This window comes from Castanea sativa, chromosome 5 (genome assembly GCF_040712315.1).
Source record: "Castanea sativa cultivar Marrone di Chiusa Pesio chromosome 5, ASM4071231v1".
Lineage (NCBI taxonomy): Eukaryota > Viridiplantae > Streptophyta > Magnoliopsida > Fagales > Fagaceae > Castanea > Castanea sativa.
In genome coordinates, this window is record NC_134017.1 from 13,506,602 (window position 1) to 13,530,010 (window position 23,409).

The window sequence follows — 23,409 nt, forward strand, 5'->3', positions numbered from 1 at the left end:
AGAAGGAAAAAAAAAAAGAAAAAAAAAGGAAGAACTGAAGACCGAACCAGTGAAAGAAGAAGGAAAAAAAAAAAAAGTCAAAAGGTCAAAAGGTGCGGCTATGGGTCCCTTCATGTGTATTTAATTACAAATATCCCATTGAGTTATGAGTTATAGAAACTGAAAACAGCTAAAATGTGTTTTTAGTTTCCATAACTCATCACTCAAAAATCAGAGAATTGAGTGATGGAAACTGAGTCACGGAATATGAGTCATGGAATCCAAACAACTACTCTTTTGTGGGCCCCACCATTTGGGATCATGAGTTATGAATGATATCACTCAATTTTGTGGGTTTCCAAACAACACCGAACTTTCTATCTTTCACCTAAAGGCCAAACTTTACAACTAGCGAAATCACCAGTACTCTTTGTGAAATGGTATGGTTTTTACAGTGTCCCTACACTTTCTACTAAATGGGTTATTACTTGTTAGGCCATGGAGTTACTAGACACGGCCCTAGGCCTTTGTTGCACATGTAACTTGAGCCTAGAGGCCATGGAGTCAGAGATCCCTTGATGAATGGGCTGGAACCTGTGGGCCCCCATGAATCCAATTCCATGGGCCTCTGGAAGTCCATTACCGTGTTGTATGATTCTGTGATTCCATTGCACTCAATGCCTTGTTGAAGTCAATGGACCTCATTAGGCATTGGGGCTCAAATCCATATCGTGTAGTGTCTTCTATTTGATGCATTAGGAATGGACTTAGTTAAATAAAGCCCACAAAATAGAGTACTTCGAAGTTCGAACAACTCACTTTAATGAATCTAACTAAGCTTGGAGCACAAAATCGTGTAGTGCCTTCTATTTGATATATTGAGCATGGGCTTAGTTAATACAGCCCACACAAAAGAGGGCTTCTATCACATTCAGCTCACGGGCTTCGAGATACTATTTAGGCTTCGGTAGTGGCCCTCCAGTCTTAGATTGACAAACTTTTTGGCCCACGACTTGGCTTATTAGGCTTTTAGGTGTAATGTTTGTGAGCATGTTACCTTAATACATTCTATCTCCTCTATCTTGAATTGACGACATAGAGAAAGCCCCCTTAACCGTCATATTTTAGTTTTTCAATAAAATCATTATTCAAAATTGGTGACAATTTCCCGTAAAAAAATAGGATTTATTTTCAAAATAAACTAAAAACATTACTTAAGGAAATCAAAGCACGTCTTCCAATATAAATAAGTATACATTTTTCTGTAAAATAATTAAATAAGTAGTCATTTTCACTAAAAATTATATATTATATCCCCTTAAATTTAAGATACATAATAAAACACTTTTTTTTTTTTTCAATTACAATCAATTTGCACAGTCAAAGAATTGAGATTCATTTTTCTAAAAGGGCTAAAATTTGATTTACTCATGCGGATTCAATTTAGTTTTTTTCCTAAAAATGAAAGACTCATACTAGAAGGGGTGCATGGGTAGTAGTTGAATACAAATCTTTTATACCACTTTACTATTCTACTTTATGCTTTATCAATTATGATATGTCATGTATTAGAGTTGGGAATCCCCTAAACATTAAATTATTAATACTTTTGAGAAGATTTAGGCTTGCTTCGTCATTAATAACATGTTTTAGCAATAATTAATCAAGGTGAACATGCATCGATCTTTGGATTAATCATGGATCCCACACCCTCAAGAAATGACTCTAAGTGACCGTGGTAACTTTAGAAATTTTTTTTAAGGTAATTATTAAGAAACTTAAATTATACGAAATTTGATAAAACTTTAATATTATTAACTTTAATTTGATAAAAAATTTTGTTTGTAAAATATTTATTAAATCTGAATTGAGGAATTGGTGGCACCAACTAAATATTAAAAAAAAATTAATATGTATAAAATAATTAAGCATTTAAAAAAAAAATTGATAAACCAATTGAACATATAAGAAATTATAACATACTAGTAGTATGTCCGGGTGATGCACATATTAATTAAATATTGTATGTAAAAAAGAAATTATAAGTATTATCCAAAATATAATAATAATTAATGAGTCACTTGAAAGTCTAAATTAACTATCTCAGTACATACATATATTGAGCCACTTGAAGCATATGAGGTGGTATATTGTGTACCCGGCATATATGCCGGGTACACAATATCATTTTCGGAAGCATATAGTGTATATAGTGTGCAAGTTTTATAATATTAAAATTCAAAATCATGATACATGATTAAAATATAAAATTTTATTTTAAATTTTTTGAAATTTTTGGTAATAGAGATTTAGTTGGAATAGAGTTTTAATTTTTTTGAAACTTAAGTAATATAGTTTTATGTAGAGTAAACTATTGGTAATATAGTTTTAAATAGAGTAAACTGCAGATAATAGAATTTACGCTAAGGTTGATTATATCTTAATAAGAGTGTAAACACTTCTTGCATAGTAGAGAAAATGGTTAGGACAATCACAAATGTAGGCAATTTTATTGTTATGCACTTGGTAATTTAGACAATTAAAGGAAGAACATAGCAGGGATTACTTAGAGGGCAATCAGCCTCCTAAGCATAGAGGAGAAGAGTTTGGTTAATTTTCTGGATAGATCTTTTATTCATCTCATGGCAGCTTATACAAAATTCCTTCTTAGCACTTTCTGGCCAGCTAACTAACTAATTGTTCAGTAACTAACTCACTAAGGTTGTGTTTGGCATTGGCTAAAAAATGCAGGTTTTTTTTTTTGCTACTATTCATAGGTCTTATTGTATTTTTTGGTATTATTCATGGTTCTCACTGTACTATTTCAGCTAGTTTTTAGTTTTATCTATAGTACTTTCAGTAACAAGTTTTTAGTTTCAGTTAAATAAGTTGTTCCAAAACGGATACTAACAATAGTAACAAACAATGTAATACATGTAGTTTCAAACTTTCAATATATCACATTTCGTACAAATGCATTATAGCTAACATTTTTGTAAAATTTATAAAATATTTTTTTTATCATACAAATTTAGACAAAATTTATTACAAACTTCGGATATATGCGAAATATGAAAGATGGAATCTTTATACAGCACACATAGACAGCTATTTATTCCACTTTCACTTTGTAATGCATACATAGAGTTAAAAATAAAAAAAGTTACACATAAATAATGCCTTGTAACAATAATAATCAATTTTTATTTTGTCAAAAATACCCCAAAAGGGTTTTACCTAGACCATGATATTGCCCCATCTCCTCCAGCAACTTCCTTTTATTTAATAAGCATAAATTGAAGGGATCCAACCCTGAATCCAAACCACACAAAGGGGGGCAATGTGATAACAGGCAATTGGTGCAACCTTTTTTGTTTGACAATTACTATCTTGCCAAGGGACTCTGTTCCTTATGGTCAATTCCACTAATTTGGTCTGAATCAGACTCAAACCCTCCATGCCTTCGAGCCAATTCCATTGCTAAACATCGCTTGAACTCCATCACTACATGAGTCATGGTTGGCCTTTCAATTGAAGTGGGAGATACACAAGCCATTGCCGCTTCTATTACTTTCCAAGCAGAATTAACGTCAAGGCCTCCTAACCTCGGATCCACAATATTCTCAACATCCCCTTTTTCAAGCATAGAACTAACCTATTTAATTATATGAACTTTCTTAGAATTTTTAGTTATTGCAGGAAAGCTTGCGATTATTTCCAATAGAACAACCCCAAAGCTAAAAACATCACTTTTTTCATTCAACTTGTTTGGTGCATAGTACCTGTAAGCCAAAGAAGTTTCAAATAAGCATTTGAGAAGTGCTGCTTTTTTTTTTTTTTAAAGGGAATTTGAGTGGTTCTAAGACCACAAACTACAATTTTTTTCCATAACTCTAATGTGGAAAATTGTGAATGGTTGTCTATCACTTATATATAAACCTATAATTTTTTATTCATCACTCACACTTTGTTGTATCACACAAAGAAGTTGTGTATAATTGGTATGACACTAGATTTTTTAGTATTTGAGTATACATCGATCATACGTGGTAAGTGAAATTTTATGTAATTAGGATAAAATTATGCATCATATGTGGCTAGTGAGCTTTTCTGTAATTAGGATAAAAGTTAGAAATAAATATTTTATTTATAAAAATTGTTACTCTTTCTTGCAAAATTTGATTTAATAATTTTCAGTTGCTTAATTAAATAATTGCAATTTAGTCCATACTAAGTTTTTTTTTTTTCAACTATAATGGTATAGATTGTTAGTATATGAATTTAGCATATGTAAGAATTTTGAATCAAAAAGAAAAAAGAAAAGCTATTTATTTCTTCATTGAAACTATTGATTTTATTGAAATGATGTTGCAAAGTCTATGATTTTTACAATGCATAATTTTTATTTTATTTTACATTTTCTTATATGTTTAATACAGATTGTTAGGAAATTGGTTATTTATTGAGTAGTCAAGCTCACTCTATTCCTTCTATTTTCTGTTTCAAATTGCGATGGATGACAATTAGTTTTGAGGCTTTCGTTGAGACTGTATACATTAGAGAAGAAATTATGAATTTTGAAATAAAATCATACTTCTAGTGTTTAGTATTTTTTTCATTTAATAGTACGTGCACCTGAAGTTTTGGATTTTAATTTGTTTTTTCTAACATGTGAATATTATTTTCGCTTATGAATTATTTGAGCTTCGTTTTGATTTTCTTTTTATTAATAATATTTGTGGTTAAATATTACTCTTTAGAAAGGCTTCAACATACTTGTAAAGAGAAAACTTATTAAGTGTGCTATCCTTTTTGCAAGCCTAGCTTATTCATTATGTACGTTCGTTCGAGGTGTCAAAAAAACATTATAAATTTTGTGGAGTGCAAATACTGTTGGAAGTGGTAAACTAAAATGTGCTTTTGATATTTCATAACAGTTTGTGTCTTTTGTTTTTCGATAACTATTTGTATCTATTGTTATTCCATAACATTTGTGTCTTTGAGTCTTCCACATTCTAAAATTTTTTGTTATGAAACAAAGAGTCATGGCAATAATTACAACTCTTGTAACTTCACCCTATAAAAGGGGATAGATGTATAATGTGAAAGTGTGTGAGAGAAAAAGTTGTAGTGAGCTCTCAAGGCAGTAACATAATCTCTTTATTTGTGAGTTTGAAGTGCTCTAATAAAATTTTCATTCCTCTTTTTCTTGTGAGTACTTTGTTGAAATTTAAGTCAAGGCTTTGTAAAGCAAACAAAGTGGCATCAAAGCCAAGTTCTTAGAGCCTAGAGTCTTTGTCTACACCATTAGTGAAGATGTCTTCTAACATGGTGCAGCCAAAAATTCCTAAATAGAGGAAAGAAAATTATGAGAGTTGGCAGATTCAAATAAAAGTGTTGTTCAGATCACAAGAGCTATGGGAGCTTGTCACTGATGGGTATATAGAACCCACAAGTGAGCAAGAAGCCACCTACAATGTAGAGCAAAAAATTTGCTCAAGGATCAGAGGAAGAAAGACAAGAAGGCATTGTTTCTACTCTATCAAGGGGTGGATGAGTTGACTTTGGAGAAAATTGCCAAAGCAGAGTCGAGTAAAGAAACATGGGAGATTCTTGGAATTTTCTTCAATGGTGCCGATCGTGTGAAAAGAGTTTTTTTGCAAACTTTTCATGCCGAGTTTGAAGTTGCTCACATGAAAGATGGTGAGACTATTTCTGATTATTTTTCACAATTACTTGTAATTGCTAATTGTTTGAAAAGTAATGGAAGGAGTATTGAAGATGTTCATGTGGTGGAGAAAATATTAAGATCTCTTGCAAATAAATTTGAGTATATGTCATGGTGGCTATTGAAGAGTCCAAAGATTTGGAGACTCTCTCAATTGAGGAATTAATAGGATCTCTACAAGTGAATGAGCAACATATGGAAAATAATTCTAGCTCTGTTGTCATTAAGCAAGCATTAGATTCAAAATTGAATTTAAGAGCGGAGAAGCCTAATGGCTTCTGTGGAGGATATACCAATAGCAACCATGGCAAAGGTCGTGGAAGAGGAATATCCAGAGGCAGATCTACTCGCAGAGGTGGAGGTAATAGAAATGTCCAATGTTTCAATTGCAACAAATTTGAACATTATGCATCAGACTGCTGGTATGATAAATTTGAGGAGCACAATAAACAATCTAATCTTGTTGAGGCATCCAATGTTGAAAAAGAAGAATGTACACTTCTTTTTGCACAAGAAGAGGAAAATAATTGGCAAGAGGTGTGGTATCTTGAGTCTGTAGCTAGCAATCACATGAGTGAAAAAAAGTAGCTCTTTGTTGAGCTTGTTGAAGGTGTTGAAGGTGATGTCTGTTTGGGAGACTCATTCAAATTGCCCATAAAAGGTAAATGAAAAATTAGAATATGTCAAAGTACCGGTATTTTGCAATTTATCAATTGTTTTTATTTAGGTTTAAAATAATATTAATGTCATCCTTGTTTTTACTTTGTATTTAGATGAATAATTTTCATGACGTTTCCAATGATTTGACATATATACATGTTCATGTCTGTTTGGACCAACTAACTCTAACTTTTCAACCTTTTAAAACTGAACATATTTTAAAAAGTGACATTAGAAAAATAAATGGTGTTTAAAATTTTAGTCTAAAGAGTCTAATATGTATCCAAAAAAAGAAAAAAAGAAAAAAGAAGCCCAATATTGAACTACACTAACAGGTAAAAAAAATTAATTTAATGGCAAATTACTATTTAGTCCCTAACTTTCAGACTTTGTGTCAATTTAATATCTAACATTTCAAATATTTAGTTTATCAACATTCAACACTAACCGAAACTTCCTAGACTTCCAATAAAGTCCTCTCTCTCTCTATTCAATTATTTGGTTTGCACTGTGAGTCTCTCTTTCTCTCTCTTATAATATCTTCACAGGTCGCTTTGGTTCATTGCTTCTCGACCACCCATTTCCTCAAATTTTCTTGTTGTAAATTTTTCATTCCGTGTAGTTTCTTGAGGCCTATTGTCCAATTTGGCCTATTGTGAGTTGAGTTGAGTTTTGATTTCTTAGTATTTATTCCATGTTTGGTTCCCAATAAAGCAAAGGAAAAGAAAAGTAGGTAAAAATAAATTTTCAAATCTTAAGTTTTTGGCAATGAAAATCAAAATAAGCTAAGTTCAATTTTTTTTTTCAATTTTAGGACATGTGGTAGCTTATGTGGCGGAAAATATAATATATTAATTTTACCGTTAGCCATTTCAATATTTTTTATCCACCATTTAGCGATAGTGACCAGTTTGACACAATAAAAAGTTAAGGACTAAACTAATACGTTTAAAATGTTAGGAACTAAATTGATAGACAAACGAAAGATTAGAGATCAAATATCTAATTTACCCTTTTAATTTTAAGGGTATGTTAACAAATGCACTAAGGACATTGATTTAGAAAATATTTTTTGAAACATTTTATAGGAAAAAAATAAAGTAACAGATGTTTTTGATAGCTTTTATATTTCTCATAAAAGTAGTATTAAAACTTTATTAAAATGATCTATTAACAAATACATTAAGGGCAATCATTAACAAAACTCTAAATTTAATTCTTGTTAACGTAGGAGTTAAGAGTTTGAATAAAGACATGTAATTTTTACAATTTTGAAAATTCATTTAATTAAGAGAAATGCTATGTCTATAACATTTTCACAACAAATTCTAAGTGACATGTTATTACTAGCTGTTACTAGTGGCCAAAAAAGTAATTTTATTAATTGGTTCATATTAGAACCAATAATAAGTTACCACCTATGAATATTTGTTGTGAAAATATTGTTCATGTAGCACTTTCAAATTGAATTTTAACTTTCAAATTGTGTAAAGACTAAAGAGATGTGGTCCTAGCATTGTTTTTGACATGCATTGATAGGAGGTTACAATAAAAGAAATGTAATGTCCATAACATTTTCACAAAATTTTTACAAAAAATCTTAAGTGGCAGAATGTTATTAGTAAGAAAAAAAAATTTAGTAATGTGTTTAAATTAAAAGTAATAACAACTTACTCTCTAAAATTTGTAACGAAAGTGTTGTAAAAATGCTATCAACGTAGTACTTCTTTTAAAATAAAGCAAATCATACAGCTTAGCAATAATTCCTAAGGTGTAGAATTAATTAAGTTTTTGAATTAATATCAAATATATATCTACATTAAAAATTTTTCCTCTTAAAAAGGAAAAATATAGTATTTATAATTCATTGATAAATTGGAGAATGTAATGTAAACCACTTAAACGATTGTACCCAAAGTTTTTCAAAAACAGTTAAAGTTCAAATACATGATTCTTATTTTTAGACAACAACTTACCTGGCTAAAGGATTGGATTCCTTAATCATATTCATATTGACTATATCAACTGAATAATTTGATTCACCCTCGAAATTCTCCCTTTTATTTATTCCAGATGTCAAACATTCCTTTAGTCTCACTACCACCTCACTCATTGGTGGCCTATTACTGGAGGTGGTGGACACACAAGCCATTGCTATTTCAACAGCTTTCCAAGCAGAGTTAACGTTGAAATCTCCACCCAACCTTGGATCAACAATATTTTGAATATCACCTTTATCAAGCATCATTCTCACCCATTGGCTTATGTGAGTGTTTTCATAGGATCTTTCAATCACTGGCCGACTTGTGATTATCTCCAAAAGAACAACCCCAAAGCTATAAACATCGCTTTTCTCAGTCAGCCTATATGAAATGGAGTACCTACAAGAAATGCATGTCATACTCTTTTTTTTTTTTTTTTTTCATCTTTTGTTTTAACAAGTTCAATTTTCAAGTCATTCCCATTCATTTTAACCGGAAAAGGGCTTGTATCCCTTTCCATTTAGAAATGGTCACATGCTTGTGGATTTAAATAACACTATTATTGTATTTTACAAAACAATTTTGAAGATGATAGGTAACTAAGTAAAAAAAAAAAAAAGAGAAAAGAAAAAACTAACTCGGGATCGAGGTATCCAAGGGTGCCAGCAACACTGAGCATTGAGACATGAGTGCCATCAGTTGGGAAAATTTTGGATAGACCAAAATCGGCTAGTTTGGCATTAAAATTTTCATTCAACAAGATATTTGTAGTCTTCACATCTCTATGGATTATAGGTGGTTTACAACCATTGTGTAAATATTCCAATCCTACATTTCACAGTAAAAATTCATTTTTAGAAAAGATGAAGCACTATTAAAAAACGATCAGCAAATAAACTCATTGGCTCATCACTAACCTTGTGCTGCTTCCATTGCTATATTAAGCCTTGCTTCCCAACCCAAGATATTAGTATTCTTACCTGCATCAATAAATAAAATGTGTTAGATTTTCTTGTTGTGTAATTCAATTAAACTAACTTTGATCATGTGACGATTAAAGTATGTTGCTAATGTTAGATTATGTCTCCCCTAGGCCCAAGCTAGGTTGGGTCATATATTATATTGTACTAGTACTACTATTGTTAGGACATGCTTATATATATGTGCAATACTACATACACAAAAAATTCAAAACAGTTAAATTGACAAGTTTTTATTAGTTGTTATCTGGGTCCACCACTGACACTATATTCTTACTTGTCACTTACAATCTTTCACATCAACAATATCATATTTGTTTTGTGTCTATAGAATTTCTCTATGTATATTCCCTCAAATTTTTTTTAAAAAAAATTCAATAATATACTCTTAATTCCTAAAAAATATACTGAAAAAGTGGAATCTTCGGTAGATACTTTTATTATGACCAACCTGAAAGATGTGCTTCTAGGTCTCCGTTGGCCATGTACTCATAGACAAGCCCCATGCTTGTTCCTTCATAGCAATACCCGACGAGGGTTGTTAGGTTTCTATGATGAACTCTCATAAGAAGTTTTACCTGCAATTCAAGAAGCGTAATGTTCATTAATTTAATATTAAAATCTCTATGTATACATCTATGTGTGCTCAAAATAAATTGAGACAGTTGCTTGCCTCTGCTTGAAATTGTTGATACCCTTGAACCGATGATAGGGAAAGCACTTTCACTGCTACTTGAGTGTCATCAATGCAGCCTAGGTAAACTTGTCCAGATCCACCCTTACCAAGAACTGTCTCAAAATTGTTGGTAATTCTTACCAGATCAGCGTATGTAAATTGTCGTTGCATTGAATCTATTGACTCTAACGACTCGGTCTGGATGTTGGAGTTTGTTTCTACTATCGTAATTGCAAACATCATTAGCATTATAAGCACATAAGTGAGGAGATTTTATTCTTAGTTTAAAATGAATATGCATCTTTTTATATAAATTTTTTAACCTTTGTTCTTATTTTTCTGATATCTCCAAAGCCCCCACATGACAGCCGCAACAATGAATAAGAGAATGACTGATACTGGAATAACAATGTTGTTCTTCTTTTTGCATGATCCAGATCCACAAAGATTTGAATTTTCATCCACACTAGATTAATAAAAAGGATGTCAATGAAATTTTAATTAACACATTGAAATATTATATATATATATATATATATATATATATATTTCTAGAAGAGTTCATGTAATATGAAGGAAAATTATGAAAATGAAGTGTTACTATTTTCAACAAAAATCATACCGCAATAATAGTGTACCATTGTTTGATCTTTCTATGAGGTCAGATGGAACAGAACCAGTAAGCTGATTTCTTTCTAAGTTTCTGCAAAGGTAAAGTAAATATAATTTATATCTTTTCTAACGAATAAATTTGCAGTAACAATCTTAAAATTCAACTTACAGGACCCTCAAGTATTGCAATTGAGAAAGAAATTTTGGTATTGATCCAGTTAGTCTATTGTCCGATAGATCCCTGAAATTGGCAAATTACTTACATTTCACATTGGTTGTCATAAAAATTGTAACCAAATTTGGTATTCATTATCAGATTTTTACATTTTTGTTATGTGAATTGCGAGTACTTACAAATATTGTAACATCATGAGATTTGATATATCAGCAGATATCACTCCAGTCAATCCACTAGCAGACAAGTTCCTAATTCAATTTACATTTCACAAAATATTAATTAAGAGATACTAAAAAACAAAAAGTCCCTATTCATGAAGCACATATCCGAACGAATAAACTTACAAGGATGTTATTCTAGGGGGGTTAATACCATCATAGCTACAATGTAAACCAGCCCATGAGTATGCTTGTGGGAGACACGGATCACCTTCCCAATTTCTCTTTAGTTCGTATGTTGACATGATATTTGTGATGGCATCAACTATAATATTTTCATATGCATCCAAATAAGTAAGTAAAAAAAAAAAAAAAGGATAAGGAAGGCACAATATTGACATGTGTGGAAGAAAACGTACCATCTTGTTTGTTTGTTCCTGGTTGCGAGAGATTTCTCACTGAATATATCTCAACTGCATTGATGATGGGTGGCAGTGTCGAGTCTTCTGTTTTGAACAGTTTAAAGTTATATGTTTGGGAAATCTTCAAGGCCGATTGGCTGCACACCGTGGTTGTGTACAAGTATAATGGAGAAGATATACTCCACCAGTAGTTCCCATTTAGAGTAATGTTCATTGATCTGGATTGATTAGGTTTGAGCTGTTCAACTTCAGCAAAGTGCATGTAGATATAGTATTCGGAAGTTGCACTCTCTGAATCCCAATACATGTCCAAAGGAGCAGTAACATTAGTTGGTGTGACGGCTGTACCCATTACAATAGATGCTGGTTGGTAATAATTGTTACTTTGGGAGTCAATAGTAAGCGTAGTATTTAAACTTGTCCACTCATTATCAAAATAGGGATACCATATGCGATCATAAACGTCGACTGGATACCTAAGAAAACATAAATATTTAGCATAAGTCAGAAACTAATTGTATGTAGATATAATTTGAAGTCTTCATATTGGGAAAATCTCAACCCTACCCAGGCTATGCGAACTTTAAAAACCATTCCAACTTGGGTTAGGTTTTCAGAAAATTTTGTGAAACCCAATAAAAATATCGGGCATTATTCAGTTTTTAAAACATATTTCTCATTGATAAATGATTGTAATTTACATAGTTGGGCCTAATAATGCCAATATTCCAGTTTCATCAAGACTAAATTTTAAAATGCCAAAATAAATCAAAATTATCAATTTAAACTAAGTTCCAAAATCCAAATTAAATTAAACTAATAGTTCAAAATACATATCTTTAAAATTGTAAATAGCAAAAATTTGGCGGGTTACTTGGGTTCAAAGTTTAACAACCCAAGTTTGAAAAAAAAATTTTAGAACACAACCCAACTTATCAACCCATGAAAAAGTATTCATTGGTGTTGAGTTGAATGCACACCCTATATTGAATGATATTCTTCTCTCTCTCTCTCTCTCTCTCTCTCTCTCTCTCTCTCTCTCTCTCTCTCTCTCTATATATCTATATATATATATATAGATATAATTAGAAAATTAAAGCCAATATATTTACAATTTCATTAAAATTCTATAACCTAGTAATATATAAAAAAGACCTATATAAATTAGAATTGTATGACAGTTTGTGAATAAATTGTTAAGTGCATCTAGCTAGAATATGTGTAGTAGTTATCCCAACCACTCCCCTCTGGCATTGTACTCCAAGAAAAAAAAAAAGTGTGACTCTGAGTCCGTTTAAAAATAGCTTATTTTGTTGAAACTGAAAAGTTTTTGAGAAATGATATATCCACAATATTTTCACAATATTTTTACAACAAATCCTAAGTTGCAGGTTGTTACTAGTTGTTATTGCTAGGACAAAAAATTAATCTTAATATTAGGTTCAAATTTGAACCAATAACAACTAACCGCCTATAATTTGTCGTAAAAATGTTGTGGAAGTAGTATCTCTTAAACCCTTTTTTAAAAGTAGTATAGATAAAACTAAAAAGTAGTTGAAATAGTATAATGAGACCTATGAATAGTACAAAAAATAGCAGTCAAAATAGTTGCAAAAATAAATTACATCGTAACAAAGTTGGTTTTTTTAAGCCAATGCCAAACACAGCCTGAAGGTTTAATATTGGAGTAAGCACAACCATGATAGCTTCCGTGAAAATCTTAGCCAGTTGTTCTGATATTCCAACATCTTCTTCGAATATCAGATTTTCCTTACAAACTATTGTGAAATTCCACCATAGATGAAAATTAATTGTCCAAATATTGTATTAATTACTTGGATAAAACTCTTTATAAACTTTAAAAAAAAAAAAAAAACACTTTATTACTTGTTCACAAATTTTTTGTAACATGTTAATGGGTGCCCTTAGAGTAATTTTCATTAAACCATTTTTGAAATGTTTTTTTTTTTTTGAGAAGGTTGTTTGAAATGTTTATATAGCATTTTTATAAAAAATTGAAAAATTTGCCAAAACATTTATTGTTTCTTTTTTCCTTTATAAAAACTTTTCTAAATAGTTAACTAACAAATACTCTAGGCCTTAGAATATTCCTTAACATTTCACTTTTATTATTTCCAAATAAAAAGAAGTGTATATCTACCTATCTATGTGTGTGTGTGTGTGTGGTAACAATGTTTTAATGAGATCCCATGTGTATATCCGTTTATGGTCTTATTTGCAAAAATCAAATGTATTGAAAAATATAATATGAATTTTGATTTCTCTCTCTTATTTATTTTTGTCAATGATGAAATTTGACAATTATTTATTAATAGACATTTACTATGATTATGTTTATATAATCTAGCATTAGCTATCTCCTATGATTCGGTTGTATATGGAAGTATATATTCTACCATTTAAGAAAACATGCTGGGATAAGATTAAAATAAATGGCTTAAATGTAGAATAAAATTGAAATTTAATTTAAAAAATATACTATAATACTGATGTGTATAGTAAGGTGCCAAAAGATTATGTGGCACACTATTAGGAGGCCAACCAAAAATTAAATGTCTTTGGCTTTATATTTATTATTGATAATAGATAAGAGTATAATTGTGTGTATTTATCTAGCACAACATAAAAATCTCTATATACTATTGATAATAGATGAGAGTATAATTGTGTGTATTTATCTAGCACAATATAAAAAACTCTATATACTACTTTTGTGTTTGTATGTTCTAATAAGTATTATTGTTTTCTAAAAAAAAATAATAGGGATGTTTATCCCATTTTGGTTGTGTGTTAAAATTTCAGTCCTTATAACCCCAGGCTACCACAACAAAGGTTAGACCGTTTGGTAGTGGTACTTTCGTGTTCATGTGTTTTAATAAAAATTATTGTTTCCTCAAAAAGAAAAAAAAAAAAAAAATCTAACATGACATTATTGGAAGGTGCAAATAAGGCTTTTACATCAAGCCCTTATTGAACTTACTATATTTGCAAAAACCTTATATGACCAATCAAATTCATTACCACCCCTTCAATCAAAAAAAAAAAATTCATTACCACCCTATATTTGTAACAATTTTATTATTATTTATTTATAGTCAAATTAATAATTAACCTATATGCCAAAGGTCTTGTAGCTGAATTAGTACCTGAGGGTCTAAGGGGGGGAAAAAAAGGTTCGAGCTACGGAGTTAACAGCATATTGTAATTATCTCTAAAAAAAAAAAATAATTAACCTATCATCCCTCATTTTTTTTAAGCACAACTAATAACAAAGGATTATGTAATCATTGCCATTTGTAATGGATTTAATTCTATGTTCAAATTAAATTACAAATCTAAGCATGTATTGAGAATCATGTTATTTAAAATTTAAAAATGTCATGACTCTCTATACGCTGTGCAATTCCAAACCATTACTGCATGTGTTAATCTTAAATAAAGTGCAAAGGTGACTTACCTGTATACTGTACGGCTTAGTGAACCAAGATCGTAGCGACCGAAGAGTGCCAATGATCCAGAAATTGTTACATACGTCTTATTGTTCAATGGCCTTAGCTCTATTGCTGATATAAATGGCATTCCGAGGCCCGTGTTCACAAGACAGACTTGTAAATAATTTTGGGATGGAACATGTATGAGCTCCTTGATGACAACAACAGATACATTCTCTATTTTGACCGTGTCCCACTTATTTACACCTAGATGAAGATCAAACTGTGGTAACTTACTTAGTCCATCGTAATTTCCATAGAAGAAAGTTCCTCGGATCAAATACTTAGTGCCTTGCATAATATTTATGTTGTAACAGTTCCGTATTCCTTGAGGAAAGCTTCTGAGATCCCGTGCTTGTTGTTGAAGACCAGCCATATATACAGTTGAAATATTCTGACTTATACCAGTGTTTATGAATGCGGCATCTGAAATGTAATTTATGCCTGTTACTGCCTCCGAAAAGCTTGAATTTTCTGGTGACCCGCAAGATATGCTTATGAAGCCTGAGACAGATAAACAGAATATATAATAATACCTTAGTTAAATGGTTTGCTAAGCAAGGAGAAGATTTGAACTCCAGATAATTCATTTGAAAACACCAAGATATGTTTATGGCATCCGTTTATGATAATAACTCTTTATAATCAAATCAAGATATCAATTAGTTTTTTGGTGTTGACAGAGATTGAACTTCAAATCTTTTAATCGATAATAATAATTTTACCAGTTAAGTTAACTGGAACCCACTGTTAATTCGATAAATAAAGGAAGGGAAAAAAAGAAGAAGACTACCATACCTGCTTGATCCTGGGCATTAACTAGATGTATGAGAACAAAACCACCAAGAAAAGCAAGGATGAAATTTTTGAAGCTCTCCATCATAAGCATCTAACTTTCTTCTCTCTTATTGAGACAATGCTGAAGAAAATTTCTCCACCATCTTATTCTTTATACTGCAGAATAGTTTAATAGCGTACTAAGTAATTAAGTTTTCCTCCTCACAAGAGGGACCTCTCTTTGCAAATTGAAAGTTCATCAAATTGGTTAATTCATTTGCGAAACTACCTGCAAAAATATCTGTAATACTCTGAACTTTCACCTTAGGCTTAGTCTGGAAATTTATACTCATACACCGCTTGGAGTGTATGGAAGTTTTCCCCTCTCTTTAGGTACAAGTATAATTCCAACAAGTAATAGTAACAGCTTGGAATTTGAATAATGAATTCTGAAAACAATTATTAAATGCAGCTTGGCCACTAACGCTAAAAAGCATTTTGATATTTATAAGAAAGAATACAAGTTTCTTACATTTCTTTACATAGTATGTTAAAACACTTAAAATATTTCCTTATTAATATCATTTACTATAATAAATTATTTACAAATTAAAGAAAAAGGTTAGTAAATTTGAGAAAAATAAATTATTTACAATAATTGATTTTTTTAGTAAGTATTTTGTGGACCAAAAGGAGATCATTTTATTGTTTAGTTTAATATGTTTAAGGAAATGAATATTGAGTCATTGTAGCTGTCAAATATAGTGCTTGACCTAAATTAGACAACTGGTATATTACTATCACAGAATTCGGCATTTCTTTAAACCAAGTAAGAATAATTTTTTTAGTTATTCTTTGTCAATAGAACTACATGTTCTAAAGTTTATAACTACATATGGTAATCACCCGGTCATCCCCAATGGTAAATAACCAGAGAAGATACAAGATTATTATTGTAGTTAAGTGTTTGGCTAATGTCTCAACCCTAATATGACCTATTTATTAAACGGGTCAATCATATCGACCTGTTTATCATATTTTATCAACATGAAAAAATAAATTATCAAAAAAAAATATTTTTAATATAAAATTTAGAACTAATGAGTAAATGTATTATAAATAATCATTCAAAACTAAAGCAAATCTCAATATTACAAATAATCAATCACAATATATCAAAGAAAATAAATCACAACAATTAATAAGTTTATATACTTAGAGTTTGAAGGGTGTATTGGTAAAATGTCATTTAATTAAACGGGTTAAACGAGTTTTATGTGTTCAACACTAACCAAACCTTTTATGAAATAGGTCAAACGAGTTCTATGTGTTTAACACTAACCCAACCCGTTTATTAAACAGGTCAGCCGTGTTAACCCAAATATGACTTGAACCCTTTAAGCCTCAACCCATAATCTACTAATTTCGTGTCGTGTTATGTGGGTTTCGCAGGTTGTATCCAATCTTGCGACCCCTAATAAATCATGCGGCTAATTAATTATTAATTTATATAATTCTCAATAAAGAAAACATGGATAATCGACACAACTTAGATATCTATAACATATATCTTTAATTTTTTTATTATTATTTTGCTATGCAAATTTATCTGCCTTCCATCAATATCAATTTAGAACATCTTTCTTTCTCAAAAATAAAAATAAAAATAAAAATAGAACATCTTTACCTTATATAAATAAATAATTAAAAGTAAATAAAGAGATAACCATTAAAGACATAAACAATGTGTGTATATAAGCATGCATGTATATGGGTTTTAAAGATATTCCAGAGTTTTACAATCTTAAATTTTAATTTATGTATTATTTAAGGAGTGCTTTAAAATTTTTCACATCATCACTACCTTAAATACATATCAAATTAGTGTTTAGTTAAATGCTGATGAGTTGTAAAATTCAAACCACTTTTCTTTTTAATCAAAAATAGAAATCCTTCTTTAGTTCAATATAAGTATAGATGTATTTGAAGTTCCTTTCTGCATATTTGAACCTCAATCTTACCCTTTGCACCTAATAAAAAACTTGTGGAGTAATCATCATGTCAAAGATGTGCAGTGGGCCAAACCACTTTTTTTTGTTAGTGAGAAACTTATAACTTTATTAAGAAGAAGATAAATTCAGTACATCATGAGCAATAGTTAACTCAATTAGCGATGGATTTTCCTCTATCCATGTTACATAATTATTAATATTATCTATTTCTTTGGCAAACTTTGCCAGAAGATGTGCAGGTTTATTGCATTGACGCTTCATATGAGATACTTGAACTGATCTAAAATCCTAAAATTTGTATGCAATACCAGTCAGAACAATTGAGACAACCATAGGAGGAGTACATAATCCTAGGAAAGTGTTAGCTACAATCTTGGAATCACTTTCAACTACCACATCCTTTATACCACTATCCCACGCAAATGACACTCCAATTTCTATAGCTTTTGCCTTAATCTCCAGCAGACCAAAAGGTTGAAGGAGTTTCTTGCTCATTGCTGCTACAACTCTTCCTTCATGATCGCAAATCACCACCCCAACCCTAGACCCCCAAATATGACTAAAAATTGCGCGATCCACGTTTAACTTGTAATTTGGGGCCGTTGGTAATGTCCATGAATCATTCATCTCCATCCTCAGTGAAGCAATAACATGGATTGCTCCCTGAAATTCAGCAAGCAGTCCGAGCTTTATACACCACCATTGTTGCCGATTGATGAACACTCCCATGTCAGACTACATTCCTATTGAACCACATGCACCAAGCTACCATAAAAATCATCTCCAAAGTGTCATCTCCACCATGTTGGATGAAAATCAAATACCATACTAGATCCACAAATTATTGATAATGGATTCCTTGTCTCCCAACCACTTATTTAACAATGAATGATTATGACTTCTAAAACTTAATGATAGAGTTTTATGTATGTATGTGGGTGTATATGTATGTGTATGTCTATGTTGTGTGTTTATATATTGTTTATAAGGCAGTACTTAAAATTTTAAGTGGATGTTTAACAAATTTGAAGTTGTGGAGGTAGATGGAAACACAATCAAGATGCAGATCGTGAGTTGAAATTGGTATCTTTATACTTAATATATAGATATAAAATAAGTAATTGGGGTTGTTTTGCATAAATATTAAAATTTTGAGGTTATGTGGGTGCATTAATATTTTTGCAAAATTTTACTTTGTTTGCTATTTTGGATGGTGGGGTTGGTTTGAGGGTTCATAAGGGTGATTATCACTTTCAACTCTTATTCTAATATAATATGGTGATTTTAAATATTTATGAAATTATATAATTCACTCCACGTCTCGGAATAGTGAATTGTTGTGCAATTGCTCTTTATTTACAGAAAATACCTTAAAATCTACTAAGTATTTGTTGGTCGTCTATATATTTTTGCTATATAGATGATTGATCTTCTTTAGTCATCTTACTTTCTTGGCGTCGAATGCTATTCTCCTTTTTTCCTTTTGATAACCATCTTGGATGTGGTGTTTCTTGGATGACCCTTATAGACAAATCATAATCATATAATTACCCATCACTTATAATTTGTGAATTTTAGCTTTTTCGAGTGCGCGAGCGCGCGCGCACACACACACACACACATATATATGAGATAGTTTCAACTTATGACATCAGCTCTTAATAATAGTTCTTTCTCATCGGACCAAGACACCAATAAGTTTTTGGTGTAGACGGAGATTAAATCTCAGATCTCTCATTCAATTATAAGAGACTTTACTAGTTGATCTAACTAGAACTCACAACTTTTTCGAATTGTGAGTTCTAGAATCAAAGTTTATACAATAGAATTGACCATAAATCTACTGCTACCTCATGTAATACATACTGGTGTGACCACACATAGGTCCAAATCGATCCACAGACTCTTCTATTTTGGATTGTTGCACACAAAGTCTCTTATTTGTGACTTTGAGATCTCCACCCAAAAGTTTTAAATTAGCAATTGTGGTTAACTAATTTCACATAAACTTCTCTATAATCCACTTGAAATTTTTGACCAGCAACTATTGTAGACTGGATTTCTCTATGGCTTTATACAGATCTACACTATATATGATAGAAATAACACCGTGTTGATCTTTCTCTATGTGCTCTTGAAATCTCATAGGTTGAATAGATAGAGGCTCAGATTTATTTTGAAAGTTTCTAGTATGGTGAGATTGAAAGTAAATTGGTTATACAAACCCTAGATGAACAAACGGTGATTTCTTTCTCTGAAAAGTCTTTATAGAGATATGTAAAGTCCATATTTTTAGGTTGGCAACCATGAAGGAATTGTAGCCTTTAGAACTTAATTTATGTCTAGAGTTTAGTTTAGAAATATTAAAAAACAAGACAAATGAAATTCTGCACAATTGAAGACTCAAGAAAGTAGGAAAAGATAAGTGCAAAAACAGTCTCACTTATCTCAACTGATTAAGATTTGTGCAAATTTGAATTCTCACGTTATTTCTCAACCATTAGATCTAGGATTTGAATGGATCTTAAGGATTTTAAATACAAACCCTAGAGCACATTTTTACATATTCAAAAGGGAGTGTTTTGTACACAGGTCTAGAGTTTTCCAACCACTAATCAAATCAACTATAATTTTTTGATCTAATCCTTTGTGTGGAGTCTCAAAGTTACAACAAGAGTGTTTGTTGTTAAATATTCAAGAGGGAGTGTTTTGTACACAGATCTGTAGTTTTCCTAACACTTTTGAAGCTACAATTTGAGACCTTGTGTAAACAACAAATTTGGCTTTAGAGGAAAGTTGCTGCAATCAAATCAACCACAATTGATGATCAAAACCTTTGAGTAAAGTCTCAAAGTTACAAATAGGAGTGTTTGTATGCAACAGTTTCACAATAGAAGAGTTTGTAGATTCGAAGTTGCGTGTGGTTATGTGAGTAAGTAGTACATGAGGTAGTAGTAAATTTAGGGTTAAGTCTACTGTATAAATTTCCATTCTATTAGTGAAATGTTGCCTTGAGGATTGTTTACGTTAAATCCCCCCTAGGTTGTTTACTTTGAAACCACAATTTCAAAAGTTTTCTTGGGTCATCATTGTTGATGTTTATGTGGATTGTGTTTGCCTAATGTTTGTTGAATTCAAATCTAATTTTATAATTAATCACTTTAATTAATTGGCTAGAAATTTGATTGAACCTAACTCTACTGGGGTCTAAAACCCTAAACCCTAACAGTATAGTTTATATATGATGTCCTTTAAATTGCATAACAAATTGATAATGAATCGGGCTTGAAATGAGCAAGTTATGGCATTTTTCACGTTTTATATTTTTGATAATATCGCAATCTCGATTGATCGAACTAGATGTCGAGCTTGAAATCGAAAATCTTATACGGTCTAGCCAGGAATCAAGCTAGCAGTCAAACTGATAGAAACTTTAGTTTTCTTGCTCTAAACTTGATTCTTTCTTGATCTGAACTTGGGTCTTTGTCTTGGACTATAAAATACATCTTTAACCCACTTAAGACACACCAAAAACACTATGAATTGATTACATTTATCGTATTTGCCAACTACAAAAATATGGACTCTACAAAATGCATTTTCTTTTCTATGAAGTTAGAAACACCATTGTTGTGAGTACTAAAACTGTTATTTCTAAGGTAAAGTTCCTAAATCTAATGCTTTAATGACATTGGTTTCAATTGTGTGGTTTTATTTTTTATTTTTGGTTCTAAAATTGATATTTACTTTTTTAGGTCTTATTATTCTATGAAAAAAAAATAGTTCTTCTTAACTCAATAAAAATAATCACTTCAAAATTATATAAAACATGGTTGCCTACAGATAGTGAAACACAAGTACATCATTAGATTTTATGTAACAACATTTGTGAAGGCGATACAAATAGATGATTAATTTAGCATAAGTATGTTAATATTAAAAGTGAATTGGCTTCTACAACAGTTTAAAAAAACAGGAACGGTTAAAGAAAGAAAAAGGGACCAGTTCCAGCTTTTCTCCGATTCTTAACCAATTTTTTTTTCCCCAGTGTTATTGAATCGATTCCGTGTCTAATTCCCAATTCAACAAATTGAACTTGCTGATCAGTTGTTTCTCAAAGAAAAAAACTTGCTGATCAGTTCAATTTTTGAAACAATGGATTCTACAAAATACCTTTATAATAAACAATAATCGTGGTTATTTAGTATTGAAGTGACCATCATGATCATTATTTCAACAGTTGTAAAGACATACATGAATAAGTAATTCTTTCTATTGGAATATATTGTCTGTTGGGCAAAGATTATGTTCAAAAACTTAATTTACTATTTAGCTTATTTTTACTATTATTCATAGGTCACGTTGTACTTTTTTGTACTATTTGTAGGTCTCACTATACTATTTCAACTAATTTTTACCATTATTTTTAGTATTTTCAGCAAAACATTTTCAGTTTCAATAAAATAAGCGAATCCTAAACAGAGCCTAATTAAATGTATGTATTTAGACATCATAACGTAGACTATTTTATTTATGTTTTAATGATACTAGCAAAATATCATTGTCTTCACAAACTCGTCAAACTTTTATTTTTATATGACAAAATCTTTAAACCTATATGTCAAATTAGATATTTGACATGTGGCAAATTAAAGAAAAAGGTTAGTAAATATGAGAAAAATAAATTATTTACAATAATTGATTTTTTTAATAAGTATTTTGTGGACCAAAAGGAGATCATTTTATTGGTTAGTTTAATATGTTTAAAGAAACGAATATTGAGTCATTGTAGCTGTCAAATATAGGGCTTAACCTAAATTAGACAACTGGTATATTACTATCACACAATTCGGCATTTCTTTAAACTAAGTAAGAATAATTTTTTTAGTTATTCTTTGTCAATAGAACTACATGTTCTAAAGTTTATAACTACATATAGTAATCACCCGGTCATCCCCAATGGTAAATAACCAGAGAAGATACAAGATTATTATTGTAGTTAAGTGTTTGCCAAATGGCCAATTCCTTGGTAATTCTCTTCATTTAACCCTCAACATCATCAAGCCATTGTATTTATGTCAAAGTTTTATTTCATTTCTAAAGAAGGAAACGAAATGCTCTATATTTATGCAAAACATTAATTATATTTCTAATTATTTATAGTATTTCTTTTCTATTCAAGAAAAAATGATAGTGTTTTTTAATGGAGAAATATTAATTTATTTTCAGGTTTTAATGAGGTACATGCATTCAATTCTAGTTTTTAAGTATTAATTTTCTATCAACTATGCACTAATTAATATCAAAATGGAATTTATATAGTTCTTTGTCTTTTTTTTTTTTGCTTACAATGCCACTTGGTAGAACCTTAGACCACTATATATGGTGCATATATATGTATGGGACAGGATTAAGTGCATGTATAAATATTTGTTGATGTTACAACACTCAATATTTTTTTATTATTGCCAATAGCTTATAACTCAATTGGTTGACACTTTTTGGTGTGTCCAACAAAGATATTCATGGTTCAAATCTGTCCACCTCCAATTATTCAATTACCAAAAAATTATAATTTTTGTTAGTTTAATACTTTTAAAAGCGCATTGTTGGATCACACATTTTCATTGTCATTTACATTTATGCCAATTTCATGTTAATCTAATCTTATTCACTATTTGATTAGATATTTTCAAATAAAATAGTTATTAATCTCTGATCATCTTAATATTT

At 30.5% G+C, this 23,409-nt stretch overlaps 1 protein-coding gene across 1 annotated transcript; it reads right to left on the reverse strand.

The window, feature by feature from the left end:
• Positions 1–8,339: 8,339 nt before the first annotated feature.
• LOC142636814 (putative LRR receptor-like serine/threonine-protein kinase At1g05700) lies at positions 8,340–15,767 on the reverse strand. The gene is made up of 13 exons (XM_075811113.1): positions 15,686–15,767; positions 14,854–15,391; positions 11,373–11,851; positions 11,140–11,278; positions 10,972–11,043; positions 10,787–10,858; positions 10,628–10,708; positions 10,329–10,471; positions 10,003–10,226; positions 9,781–9,907; positions 9,267–9,329; positions 8,988–9,177; positions 8,340–8,748 (listed from the first exon to the last, which is right to left on the reverse strand). The coding sequence occupies exons 1-13, from the start codon at positions 15,765–15,767 to the stop codon at positions 8,340–8,342; spliced, it is 2,619 nt and encodes an 872-aa protein (XP_075667228.1).
• Positions 15,768–23,409: the final 7,642 nt, after the last annotated feature.

What these genes read in the sequence shown, in the direction of transcription:
- LOC142636814 (XM_075811113.1), bottom strand. Translation starts at nt 15,767, where the DNA reads ATGGAGAGCTTCAAAAATTTCATCCTTGCTTTTCTTGGTGGTTTTGTT. An exon ending in TAATGCCCAGGATCAAGCAG is followed by an intron (nt 15,392 to 15,685) that starts GTATGGTAGTCT and finishes TATCTGTCTCAG; the next exon opens with GCTTCATAAGCATATCTTGC. An exon ending in CTCATGATGTTACAATATTT is followed by an intron (nt 10,859 to 10,971) that starts GTAAGTACTCGC and finishes TGCCAATTTCAG; the next exon opens with GGATCTATCGGACAATAGAC.